Raw genomic sequence first — 14,049 nt, forward strand, 5'->3', positions numbered from 1 at the left:
GCTTACGATCTTATCAAAACTAATGCATTGTTAATCGCTTTCCAGTGCAGTTGCACACTTATAATAATCTAATAGTACCAATGACTTGAAGAGTAATGGCGATGATGTGTCCCACTGTCAAACAAGGATAAGTACTTGAACCATCTTTAATCACACTTGATTAAAAGTCAAGATAATATTGAATCACTTCATTCAAGTGTAAACAAAAGAACAAACTGTACAGAAATGCACTACTTACATAACAATACGAGGATTCATCTCAGAAAAAAGGTGAAGAACAATTCTGGTCACAGCAAGAATTTTTTTCTGAGGGTTACTTTTATGTTGCCTTTACAATATATTACATTCGCTTACATACTCTTGTGTTAGCTCACAATACTTCTGGATTACATTGCAATGTTGGTGCGTTCTTCACACAAGTTTGCAGTCATGTGTGTCAGTGCAGTTGTCCTGAATACAGTAATTGATTCCAAATGAATCAGACCTGGTGGGTCCCCCCCACATAGCAAAATTGTTCAGGCCCAGATTTGGCCCACACTGTCACACATCCACACTGTCATCCGGCCAACATACGGCACGGATTGATGGCACTTTGGAGGTCCGCTCCTGTTTGGTAGCTCTGGGCCACAAGTAGGCCATAGCAATACTACATGTCAACTGAAGGAGCCAAAAGTAGGCCAAATTACTTGTGTGCTATTTGGGCCATATTCTCCATTTGCCACATGGGGCAGTTAAGGTTCACATCCAGATTGCACCTTGCTTACTTAAAGCTCACTGCCATTTTGTCTGGGCCACAAGAACATCAGAAGTGCTGCATCGCTACCCGGAGTGGCCCAAAACCAGAATGCCCATCAGTTCAGGTCGGGTTTGACCAGACAGAAAAATGCGATCCGAGCTGTACTTCTCTACATATGGCTCAGAAGGAATAGAGGAATAGAAGTATTGGGGGGAAATGCAAAATTAGTACAAGGTAATGCAACATGTATTTTGAGATAACACAAAAGCATTATAAGAGAACGCAAAACATATTGGGAACGGCAAAATAATCTTCATAAAAATTCTCACCCTGACCCTTTTGGAGATCCTCTGTTAAGGTCGGTGGGAGGGGGTGGTGCCAAAGTTTCTCCTCAGTTGTATGCAAACAACACTGAATTAAAACTATACCTATAAAACTATAGGGGGAATCCACTTCATTCTGCCAAATTCTTGGCAAAAACTGGATATTAGCAAAGATAACATTTATACTGTACCTAATAAATTGGTAAAACAGTGCAGATTGTGACTGGCTGGGGGAGGCCTACAGCTGCGAGGTGGTAATTCTGCTGTGAAATATGCTATTTGGAAAAGACAGAGACATTCCTTGTTGAAGTATTTCCTGTCGCCCAGAGGAATGAGAATCCATTATCTGGTTGTTTTGATACGCAGTTCTCACTCTCATATTCGGTCCTAACAAAACTCTGACCCCAGTGAAGGGACTTCCTCTTGTTATGGGCTGTTTGTTCAGGCTGTTCACACAAAATCGCCCCCATTCCATCTCTCTGTGCCACATTGTGTTGCTTCTTGAAAGTGCTGCAGTACGTGCCGGTTTACTCGACTTTGACCATATGTGTTTATTATGTTAATGTTCCTGCATGTGTGTGTGTGTCTATATTTTTGTTTGTGTAAGTGTGTGAGAGAGACAGACAGGAGCAGGAACAGATGGGAAACTCCTAATGAGGGAGAAGACAAATGATACATTGAATTGTTTGTACTTAGAGGTAATACGTTTCCAAAAAACCACTGCATAGACTTGTCATGTTGAAAGGTTTTCATTTTTCATAAGCAGGCCTCCGGTTCTACTTTCACATATTTTCATGCAATCTGGCTAAGTAGCATAAATAAAGTTTGATATTCATTCCTCAGTAGGATGTCGCCAAAACTGCACAATGTCCACCAGGAGCCGCTTTTAAAGTGCTGGCTTCCTGTCCTTGTTGTTGGTAATGAAAAAGACGTACTACATTTCCAAACAGCAGCATCTGCCATTTCTGTCAAAGCAGTCGAATTAGAGACATGTAAATGATTTAGGACCATTCCTTGCAACAAATGAATATGCAATTGTATTTATCACAAATGTGCTATGGGGTGTTTCCCGAGTGAATTCAAACAGTGTGAGACTCTGAATGGAGCACATAAAAACACCCCTAAGGGGCTGTACGGAACAAAGCCCGCCAGACACACGCTGTATCGCTGAGATATGGAATATACATGATGCACGTTGCCAGCAGTGCCAGCACAAGCATGGTACTGAGAAAGTAGAACAGGAGGAGGCAAGAGGGACACATTAACACAACTAGCAGCACGTAGCAGGAGGATGTGTTGGTATAAATGCTTGTTAGATTACGAGGGGATTGTACGAGTCAGATGTTGCTGATTAGCTGACAGGATGTGCAGCGTCATTGCTCTTCCCGATCCAAGAGTTAAACCAGGGGAAGATCACTCTTTGTATGGTTACACACTCTGCAGTCGTGTTGTAATTCCCCTTGAATGTTGCAGGCCTTCTTTCATTCAGTGCATGAGTTCTGCAAAACAGCTTGGCACCTGATCAAAAGAACAAGATAGTGTATTAGTATCCTGAGAAACGGGAAAGACGCGAGACTGCAAACAGATCGGCTTGCAACACGATAACAGCAAAATCCATTGCATATGTAAATACTTTGCTTTGGGCCGCAAACTGTTGTGTCTGATTGTCAATAAGGAGAGGATACCCCCTGCTCCAACAAGTTGCATTTACTTTAGCAGCAAACCTATGTTAAACAACAGGCATTTCACAGCTGGAAGCATCAAACCTAATTGAGGAAACAGATCAAGTGAAGTGCAGCAGGGCTGATTAGATCTTCCAGCATTCTCAGTGGCCAGACGTCATTGTATACACAAAGCCCCTGCAGGAATGGAAGCCATGGGAGTTATGCTGCTGATGAAAAACACGAAGAAACACCAGCTCTGTGGTCTGAACTTGTCAGTCATGACCAAATGAGGGCTGCAGGATTACAGTGGGCTAATACAGTTGTACCGCCTGTGCATGAAAGTGGAGGAGAATGAACCTTAGGGATCTGTGATGGATATAGACAGGTTGTGGAGGGTGTTATGACCTGTCAACACCAACTGAGACTGTTGTTCCTCTGACCTTTGAACACCCAAATCCAGTTCATTCAGGTAATCCTTGAGTGTATGTCAACGTTTTTGCTAAATTTGAAAGGATTCTCTTGAGGCGTTTTTTACGATTATGTGTTCACAAGGCAAAAAGGAGTTTTGTGAGGTCACTGTGACCATGATCTTTGACATTCAACCACCAAAATTAAATCAGGTCATTCTTGAGTCCAAATGAACAGGTTTTCCAGTATTGAAGGACTTCACAGATACATTTAATCAGTTTTTCTGTTCGTCCAAATTAACATTTGTAACAATTTGAAGAAATGTAATGGCTCCGGCCCCTGGCTGGGACGGATTACACAAAAAAATATATATATATATTTTCATTTTTTCTATTCCCCTGTGAACCAGATAGTTGAGTTGATCAGACAATAATTTCACTCATGCTGTGCATTATCATAAGTTTACAGTGGCACCAATGACAACAAGACAACATTCAGCTTGAGTCATTTGCCACCCCATCTTTACATTATCCATTTTTAGCCACAGCTAGTCTGTGTCTCGATTCAGAGACTGCATCCTTTAGAGGCTGTGTGAGTGCAGCTTTGTTGCTACACGACAGCAATAAGGCTGTGACAAGCTGGAGACAGCGATCAAGGAAATCCTCTATAGACCAGACCGTCTCATTTCGGTTCAGCCTTCACGGTCTCCATGACCACAAAGACCACGTCCTCTTAAGGAGGTGGCCCCTGATTTGGGACACAACTTGTGTATTAGTTTGTGCTGAGGTCACATCATTAGGAAGTGTTTGTGTTTAAATTATAATAATTATTGTTTGTGCTTAATCTGGCTTTTTGTCTCTGTAGTATGTGCAAGCGCATAATTAAGCTATTACACAATGCATACATCTTTATTTAATTGTTTGGACTGTCTCTCAGGCAGTTTGCTATTTGTTTATGCTAATTTGCAAGATTTAATTCTTCTAGGGCAAAGTGCTCAGCTCCAGCAGAGTTCCAAAGTTCTCAGAGACATGACTTTGACTTTCTCCCAATAAAAAGACTAACTGTTGACAAAGACTCAAGCGACTCCACCCTAATTTGACGAGTTGGCTTACAATGAGACGGAGCTAAAAGACATAACTTAAGACCTCCATTCTTCACTGCAGCAGGTTTATGTGAGGATAATTGAATTTAGTGGAAAGAGAAAATAGGGACTTGTCTAGTGAGCTGACATTGCCAAAAAGCCCACCTCCAGACTTAAGGTCTAATTTCTGCAGAGCCTACTGTGTAGAGATTCTATGGCACAATATCAAGGCCACAGGTAATTCATCTTCTGGCTCTGGCTCTGCTTTGAGACCTAATTAAATGAATAAAGATGTGAAGAAATCTTCATTTCCGTAGGGATAAACACATTGTTGCGCGGGGAAGGTAAGAGGAAAGGATGGCTTTGTAGAGGAAGAAAGGAGACAGATGAGAAACCACAGGCTGGGAGATTGTGAATGGCTAAAACCGTTTGAATAGTGAAGGAGGGGGAAACGTGTTCTGATTTACATGGAGCTGCAGATGCTGCCTCATTTGTTTTGATAATAGCTCTTCCTTTGCAGACTTGATGCAGAGCTGCTGCCACCATATATATCTGAGTTAAACATTTCACTTGCGTTAACACTCCACTTCGATGGCCGTTTCACAAAGCAAAGAGGAAACTTGTGTCAAAGCCACAACAAACAGGGGAGAGCACCGCCTGACAGTTTAAATACCACCTGCCTCATTGAGGAAACATCTGGCTTCTTTTTTGGTATCTGCTGTAAACAAATTTTTAAAAAATCCTTTTTTCAGACCTTACTTTCTTTCAATTTCTCAACTCATCAATTTTAAGGGCTATGCAAAGTGATCCCTGGGAGTCCAGAACAGGGCAATAAATTCTCATTAAGGCTGTCCTTCCTTGAAAGGTAGAAACTGAAGTTTGGATGTACAAGTTGATAGTTCCAGGAAATTGGAAGCGATATTGTGGATGGGAGAACGGCCTTAACCGGCAAAGCCCCTTGCTCCACCACCGGCCCCTCCACTGGCTCCGGGGAGCGTCAGTGATGAAGTCAACCCTGGAGAGTGACGACCCCCACGCCACTATGCTCAGCCTTTCTCCCCTCTGACAGGCCCGTATTTCACCAGACTCATCAGATGGGTGATTTCACAGACCGGTGGCAGTGAGGCTCCTTCGCTGTAGCTGACTAACATGGCCCTGCTCCAGACAAGTGGGTGACCCCTCCTTAGTAGTTGGCTGGATGCTGTGACTCCTCATCATAATGCACTTGTAAAGATGATCAAGGGTGGGAGGGTTTACTGCGTGACGCCAATAACTTTTGTGGAGCTGCTGGTTTGTGTGTTTTTTTGAGTCTGTGTCAACATGAAATATCAAAGTCCAGCTGGGGCTGCTCCCTTAGAGGTCACTTTGCTGTTGAAGGAATAGTTTTGGGAAATACACTCTCACAGGAGTCAGAAGAGAAGATCAATACAATCTCACAACATATCTGCCTAGTAAATATGTAGTTACAGTGAGTAGTTAGTAAGCTTAATGCAAAAATCCAGACTTCTCCTTTGTTCAGGAGCAACATTTACTTTAACAGATATCAGAGGGGTATTTATCTCATCTGTTTCCTAAAATGTTGAACTATATCTTTAAGAATAACATTAATACAATCACATACATTTTCACTTTAGCAGTTTAATAATGAGGCATTTCATGATTGTTAGATGGAATCAACACATGTGCAGCCAAACGTAACTTAAAGTAGTGTGCATTATTATAATGTAGGGCGTAACTATTTTGGAAACCATTACCACATGACCTCAGTTTTTCAACATGAGAGATACACGTCTGATTCCTATATCAAATCAAGACAAACTTCTGATGGTGATTGTTTGATTTAGTTAATTTGTTTGTCTTTATTTTAATATTGGCACCTTACTGTGTGATCAGTCACTGTTCAGAATTTTGTTGGGGGAACAATTATGCAAATGGTCAATTTTTTAAACAATAATGAACAGAACTATATTTCCTTCCATTTTTATTCTACTTTAAATCAGTTGGATAATTTAGTGCCCAGTTTGCTTAATATCAGGCTGCAGATAAGCATTAACAAACAGTTTAATGACTCACAACCACACATTGATCCCAACCTGTTTCTTTAGGTAAACTCAGCTTAAACAGCATGTTCTTGATTCTTGTCATGTGCTCACCATTAGTCTTCGTCAGCTTTGTCTATACAGAAAAAAAAGGAACATTCTTAGAAATAGCCTGCAGTGAATAGAATACTGGCTAATGAGTTTGCTGTATTTTTCAAATCTTTGTGAATTAGAGAGTGCACTTCTTTCTCAACGATTTTCCTCGTCTAGATTATTTTACATTTAAGCTAGTCTGCGTGGCTCTGTGACCTCAGAGGTCATGTTAGGACCCCAGCTTCCTATATACATACATACATAGACACAAGCATAACCTCTGTGTATGAGTACATAACTCCACATCTGTACAGCTGTGTCCAGATGGTATGTGTACGGCAGTCTTGCAACATATCTCATGAAAAATACAACAGAGAGATCTTCTGTTCTTTGTCAACTTTAGCCCCCCCCCCCCTTTTTCCCCAAACCAGCACACACATTATTTATATGGCTTATCCTTTAAGGGTATCATATGACTATACTGAATGTTTTATTTAGATAATGCTAGCATATAATAACTGAGTCATTTGTGGAAGCTTTTCACTTGACTATCTGACATTTTGCTTTCTTTCAGCTCGTTGTTTTGGTTTTGCAGCCGGCAACAGTTTTTGTTCACCTCCTAGATGTTGCAGCTATAAAGCAAACAAAGTATCCAACTAGTTGGAGAACAAAGTGGACCATTTGGCAGCAGATACAGTATTTCCCAGGCTATTGGAGACCAATACAGCTATGTAGGCGCTTGCTACCAAGTGCCATGGCCAGTTTGGATTCCCTCACTAGGCAAGTTACTCTAGCCCACTGGGGCTCATCCCAACACATAGTGGCATCCAAGTACGATCTGCCTTTTTTGTTCTCATCAGAATGAAATGACTGGAGGCTTGTAGTTTTTCCTCATAATATTTTTTTTACGGATGGTCAGCATATAATGGTAAAAGGAGGAAGCATTTTTACAGCCTCGATTTGTTGTGAATCAATGAGTGTATTCTGTAGCTGACAATCACTCCTGTTTACCTGAAGGCGTGTGTCTTTGCTGTCACTGCTTGTCACAAGAGATTTCCATGTGTGTGGCAATTACAGTGTTTGTTGGTGGCTGTTTGAGGGTCCTCTGGGTTTTTGGATCTCTGTATAATTCCAACCCCTCCTCAGAGTAATTCTATCACTCTCATGACACAGGCAGAGGCGGACTGAAGGGAACAGCACATCCACAGATAAATCCCTTTAAAGTGTATTTTGAATCTAATTTATGATGGTCACCTGCTCACAGCACGTCAAGTGAGAAATTGTGTTTGCTGCATAAAAAAACACTATTTTTAGTCTGGCAAGTGGCATCAATCACCTTAACTATCTCGGATTTCTTGTGTTCTTATAGAGGCTTCATAAATACACAGATGGGAGGAAAAACAAATGTCATGCAGTGCCCCTGGTGGAAGGACAACAGTGTGCAAACGGCTATAGAGGGTCAATACTGCCACCTGCAGGACAAGGATGCCACTCATACTTACATTTTCTATTTAAACAGTGTTAAAATGTAGCAGCTGTAACATTTGCTATGTTTAACGTATTGAAAAGAGTCTAAATTAACATTTAAATGATTGAGTGACAAAAACTCAGACAAGAAACAAGTATGATATATGCAAAGAAACTACCTTGCATGAGTGCATAGTAATACAATAAGTATTTGCCATCAAATTATTTGTTATATTGTATAACACAAACAGCTACAAATGCCTGTGTGAACGTCATATAAGAATAAGATAACACATGACCTCATATCAGTGATTCATTTCCATAGCTCCCATTTTGTGTGATGGGGAGGAGGAACAACGAGGAACGAGTGGTTAAAAAAAGAAAAATATTGAGAAACTGGAAATATAAGGAACTAACACGAATGCAGACTATGCTGTGAAGGATGAATGAAGGTAATCTGTGTACATTGGAGAATTTGATTTCTTTCTAAAACCATCAGCGCCTCTCGGTGGTCAATCAGCTGCACAGCAGCAGAAAACTCAACTGCTAAACTGACCATCAGCGAAAAACGTATTGTTTTTTCTGCTTTATTGTTTTCTGGATTTACATGGATCTAAATCAAAGTAAATTCCTCTGTGATGACATCCAATGTTTTCAAGAGGCAGCAAAGAGAAAGCTTCAAGTACTATTTAACTTTCTGTTTCAATTTAAATCCAACTGAATTCTTAAAATGACACTGTTTCATATTGTAATAGAGACATTTTACACATTGCAAACCTCTTTAATTTCACTCATTGATAAACTGCATAGAAACATGATGAAATTGTTTCGAGGTCACAGAAAGTAGCATTGTTTAAATACAATCACAAAATCGCAATTCATTTACCCTGAGTCTCTCTAAAATATTACATCCTAAGTCATATATCAATTTAACATGTACAGTTATAGATACATTTATTAATCAATCAATACCAAATAATTCAATCTTAATGACAGCAAAGGTTGTTTCATCTTACGTATTTTTGAAGAAAAAGTTTTTTGTAAAAACTGCTCAGACTGCAGGTCAACACAAAACATAAAGCTCTCATAATGGAGCCACTAAAGTATCACACACATTCAAAACTAGTTACAACTTCTTAAACAAGAAACACAAAAAACATGAGAAATAACATAAACCATAACAATCATTCAGCATAACACTTGAAGGTGAAAACCAGCGTCCCAGTGAAATATTTATCTGCCAAATAATGAAATACTTTGAAATCATTTCTGCTAAATCTGATGTAAAATCTGAACATGTTCAAATATGCCCGTTGTTACATTTCTAAACTTTATACATACGTGCTAAGATCCTTCCTAAACCTGCCACTCAATCTTTGGCATAACTGTCGCATCATTTCTTTGAAACCTCCTGCTTTGAGGCGTTTACATCTGGTTGTCATTATATTGTGGGCTGGAGTACTGATTCTGCATGCCTCCGGTGGCCACCCCCATGGCGGCCTCCTGGGCAGCAGCCTGGACATGAGGGTTCTTCCAGGCTCCTGTGGCCCACTCCTCCTGAGCTTTGGACATGCTGGCCTCGCTGCCACGGTAGAAATTATGGATCTGCGGAAAGGTAAGAATACAAGTTATTATCAATAAACCATCATGGTTGTATACATTTTAGCTGATATAGTATTTTCAATTAGACCTAGTTAGTTTGAATCAACTAATCAATCTCGAATTCTGGACTGATAAAGGCCCATTTATTATTTCCCCTCACAAAATATAAAGGCATCTCTAACACCTGCAGAAATTTATATTGAAAGGATTAAAACATCAGAACTGTTTTGATGAAATGTAATCACAGCTGTCGAATAAACATCACTTCAAAAAACCTCTCTACATCTCTCTTTTAAAAAGTGCAAGTTCTTACCCTGGTGAGGGCAATGAAGGACAGCGAGGCCACAGCCGTGAACATGATTGTAGGGACCAGCATTATCAGTGCAATGAAAATATTATAGCTGAAGAAGGAGATGGTTGCCAGCCAACCACTGAAAAAAGACAGGAAGTACATTCACCAAATTTCATCCAGAAAAGAAATACATTTTAGACCTTGATGCAGTGTGGGTCGTCACTGGATTATCTGATATTTCTCATCAGAATACTTCCACTGAACATCAGGACGTTAAATGCCAATAATTGTGTGGACTTTAAGTGCTGTGATTTAAAGTTGAAAAGTTGTATGGCTCATACATGAGGACGTCCAGTTGCACATGGTGACATTCAGAAACCTTATGGAGGCTGTCATAACATTCATTCCTGATCATCAGCCTGAGTCAGGTGACATTTTGAGGATGGCTTTAACAGCCTCTCAAAATCTAATAAGAGGACCATCATAAATGTTATATGAGGTCAATTTCTGACGACCCATCACTGACGTGTTAATGAAACCTGGCTGCCTTGAAGTCAAAGTGTTTCTCTCAAATCAGATTTTGCTTTCTTTCGAAAACCACTTCTTAAATTTTATTGTTAGCTTGTGGCAGAACAGTAAATGAATCACTTATAAATGCAGTAAGAAATATGTAAGAACTTTGAATGTGACTAAAGCACTTGAGTTACACTTGACTGACACTAAAGATACTGATACTAAAGCTTTTTGTACATTGCTTATGATCCTTCTAAACAATGATTTTACCTGAAAGACCACAATATAAAGGACATGCTTGGAATGGAAAATATGCTAAATGTACAAAAATAATTAATTTCAATACTATGTAAGCATTATGAGCTCTTAAAAATAATTGACAAGAGATAAGTAATGTTTTCTTCTCTTACCACACTCCCCACCCAGGGATGCCGATGCTTTGGATGATGCTGATGCCGACTTGGGCCATGAACACAAAAAAGAACAGCATGAAGTTGAAGGAGCTGTCATTCCTGAGAAAAGAAAGAAATCAAAAAATAAACACAGTAGGAAAATCAAATATAGCACTAGTTCACATGTGATATTGTATTATTTTCAAGTTATATTCTGTGTGATTTGAATTATTTGATCTCATTTGGTTTCAGGTGGTGTCTGGTACACAGTGCCGCCCGTGTGGAGAGGCCAGACAGTACGAGCGTTTTATGTGACTTACTTGAAGGCCTTGTAGATGGGCCTAAACCAGCAGACGTAAGAGCAGGGAGTGAACATGAGGAGCCAGATGATTGCCATGCCAAAGTTGGTCACCCCACCTCCACCGAACATCCAAGCAAAGCATCCGAAGAGATTCACTACAAGTGTGGCGCTGTTCACTGTGGGACCGCAACAGAGATATTTTAAGAAATGATTCACAACATCATCTATTTGATTCATGCAAAGACATGCACATGCAGAAAAGAACAAACAAAAAGTGGACGTGAAGTCAGACAGCATTAACTTAATGTCCATCCATTCATCCATTTATCATCCATGCGGCTTATCCTTTAAGGGTAACAGGGGAGCTGCAGCCATTCCCAGCCAATATTGGGTGAGAGGCGAGGAGCACCCTGGACAGGTGGCTGTTGTATCACAGGACCAACATACAGAGATAAACAACCACCCAGGATCACACCTACAGGCAATTTAGAGTCTCCAATTAACCTCAGCTCCATATCTTTGGACAGTGGGGGGGCGCAGGAGTACCCAGAGAAAACCCACGCAGGGAGCATGCATTAAACATACCGTGAAACATGTAATAAGAATACTTGACACAGAGGATGGCTTGTGCTCCCTGAAGAGCCTTTCTGTGTGTTTCCTGTTCTAGTCATTCTCAGCAATGTTATGAATCGACTGTCCTCTCTACATAAGTTGCACTAATGTTCTAATTGTAGCTCTGTGCTTTGCTTCCATATTTCTTCTCTAGACTAGCAAAGTTTCAAATTTTGGTCTGCAGAGAAAATGTAAAGTACCTCGTAAGAACATTATAAAGCTAAACACAGCTGCAACATAACAGATATTAAATAAACACTTCAATTTCCCCAATGCACGGCAGTAACCGAAACAGAACAGGCTGTTAATGGAATGAGACAGAAACGAATTGATGCAACATTTGCTCAGTGTAACATATGAAGATCCACATACAAGAATGACCAAGAGAAACAAGAGAGAAGCAGCACATCCAGAAGCAGATTGAGACTTTGAATACCTGTTTATGTTTATCGATTATAAAAAAGAAGACACCTGCAAAAAGAAAAGAGGTATTGATAGAGAGTTAAGGGTAACAAATACATGTGTGTTGATGTATATATATATGATTAATCCTCATGGAAAACAGATTGTTGACTATACCCTGCATACAAATGAAATCAGTTGTGGTTAACGGCAGTGAGATGCTCCTCTTTGAGCTGCAACCTTGCATCAACTTTATCCCAGCCCCACTTTAGTTTACACTGTTTTCATGCCATTCTTTATAGTAACCTTTTGTTCTTTTCCTAACATGCTAAGTTAGCGTCATGGCACCTACATCTACCTACATGTTTTTTTTATTTGCCGCTCTTCCCCTGCCCTCACCTCCCTCTGCCTTCATGGACGGGCAGGGAGCCTCCAGAGCAGAGCACTATCACAAACACCATTGTGCCGCTTGTTTATGGTGTAATAAACTTTGATGAAAGTGCTTCTGGTGAAAATTATTTAACACAATTTCAAAGTTAACTGCTCTGCTCAAACCAAGGCCATCTGGTCAGTGCCATGACTCATTAGCAAATAAACCAGTCAGGATGTTACAGCCGCCGCCAATAAAAGTAAAAATGTTTTTGGACCAAAAGGATCCTTGTAAACCACCAGCCTTCTGTTACGTAGTTCTTATCATGAGCTAAACATGCAGGAGAGGTTTATGGGACCTTCAGGAGAACTCAGGTGATTTCATTTTCCTTTACAGACTACTGCTGTTGTTCTGAGGAAAGAATCACTTTAAAGTTTAATGGCTGTAATTTAAGCCCTGCAGTTAATTCAGTAAACTATCCATTCATCACATACATTACATGGTAAAATAATATGCTGAATATCGCACTCACACATCCACAGGTGGTACATTTTCTTGCACATGCTGCGATGCTGCTCAGGGATCTCGTCAAAGTCCTGGTGGAAACATGGCTTGAGTGGAATGAATCCGGGCAGTGGGGGAAAATTGGGTTCTGCAACAAATAATAATATAGTATAGTATAGAATATATAAACATACATACATAAGGCCGATTCTATATGGCAACATTTTAACTTTATAACACATATATTATCTCAAGGCAATTTACACAGTAAGTTCAAAAACTTAAAATATTACAAGCAAATTGCGAGCAAACACTTTCAGCTTTATTTTAACGAGAGAAAACCTCCAGCAGAACCAGAGTGGGGGTGGGTGGTCATCTGGCTCGACCGGTTGGGGTGACAGGAGAGAAATGGTGGTGAGAGTGAAAAGAGGACCGACCTGCCATGTGGATACAGTGTCAAGTTTGCAGCTTAGATTCACTCGTGTTCAGTCTGTTGAGCCTGTAACATAAGGAGACTGCAGGTTGGGACTGGTTTCCATAGCTCCTGTATACATGTGTTCATTTGCAGTTTCTTTTACATATATATGTGTGTGAGCACATCGCTGTTCCGTTGCTAAATAGAGCAGAGTAATTTATGAGAATAAAACATTTAACAGAGGGAGCTATACGATAAGCTGAGACATTCTGTCGGGGGATTTAATAAGCGAGCCCTCCAGGCACGTCTCAATGTTGGTGATTACATTTTAACGACCACACACACACACACACACACACACACACACACACACATACACACGCACACACACACACACACACACACACACACACACGCACACACACACACACAGAGGGGAGAAGACGCTCACACGCCTCTGCAGACCTGTAAAAACGCGCGCCGGCTGCAATCACAGTCTGCATTTGATGGATGAAAAGAGGCGGTGATATTCATGTACATGTGCGGACAGTTTGACAGAGAGCTGGCCATCACAGGCAGGAATTACGGATTCCAAAGGGAAACCTATAATCTGCTTACCTCCTCCAGTGAGCAGCCGCTTCTCTTCGCGCACGGTCTCCTCTCAGAGCTCCAGCTGCGTGTTGAATGAACTATAACTGAGACAATCTGACGATTTCTGCAGGCAAACTATCAGACTATGATAATATTTTCTTATTGACTCTATGGCACGAGCAACAAATGCGAAGTATCCTGACCCTGGGCCAATCACCGTGCGTAAAGCTGCTGTCACTTTGGT

The 14,049-nt window shown here is 40.6% G+C and overlaps 1 protein-coding gene across 1 annotated transcript; it reads right to left on the reverse strand.

Annotated features, from left to right (window-relative positions):
- Positions 1-8,384: 8,384 nt before the first annotated feature.
- scamp5b (secretory carrier membrane protein 5b) lies at positions 8,385-14,049 on the reverse strand. The gene is made up of 7 exons (XM_069519564.1): positions 13,833-14,049; positions 13,237-13,298; positions 12,828-12,947; positions 10,931-11,087; positions 10,629-10,730; positions 9,727-9,844; positions 8,385-9,416 (listed from the first exon to the last, which is right to left on the reverse strand). Exons 2-7 carry the CDS (start codon positions 13,241-13,243, stop codon positions 9,237-9,239), a joined length of 684 nt encoding a protein of 227 aa, XP_069375665.1. The 5' UTR covers positions 13,244-13,298; positions 13,833-14,049; the 3' UTR covers positions 8,385-9,236.

This window comes from Paralichthys olivaceus, chromosome 1 (genome assembly GCF_024713975.1).
Source record: "Paralichthys olivaceus isolate ysfri-2021 chromosome 1, ASM2471397v2, whole genome shotgun sequence".
NCBI classification, from domain to species: Eukaryota; Metazoa; Chordata; class Actinopteri; order Pleuronectiformes; family Paralichthyidae; genus Paralichthys; species Paralichthys olivaceus.

Excerpts from the sequence above, each read along its gene's own strand:
- scamp5b (XM_069519564.1), bottom strand. Across the intron at positions 10,731-10,930 it reads CCCATCTACAAGGCCTTCAA|GAATGACAGCTCCTTCAACT; the intron begins GTAAGTCACATA and ends TTCTTTTCTCAG. Across the intron at positions 9,845-10,628 it reads ATCCCTGGGTGGGGAGTGTG|TGGTTGGCTGGCAACCATCT; the intron begins GTAAGAGAAGAA and ends GTCTTTTTTCAG.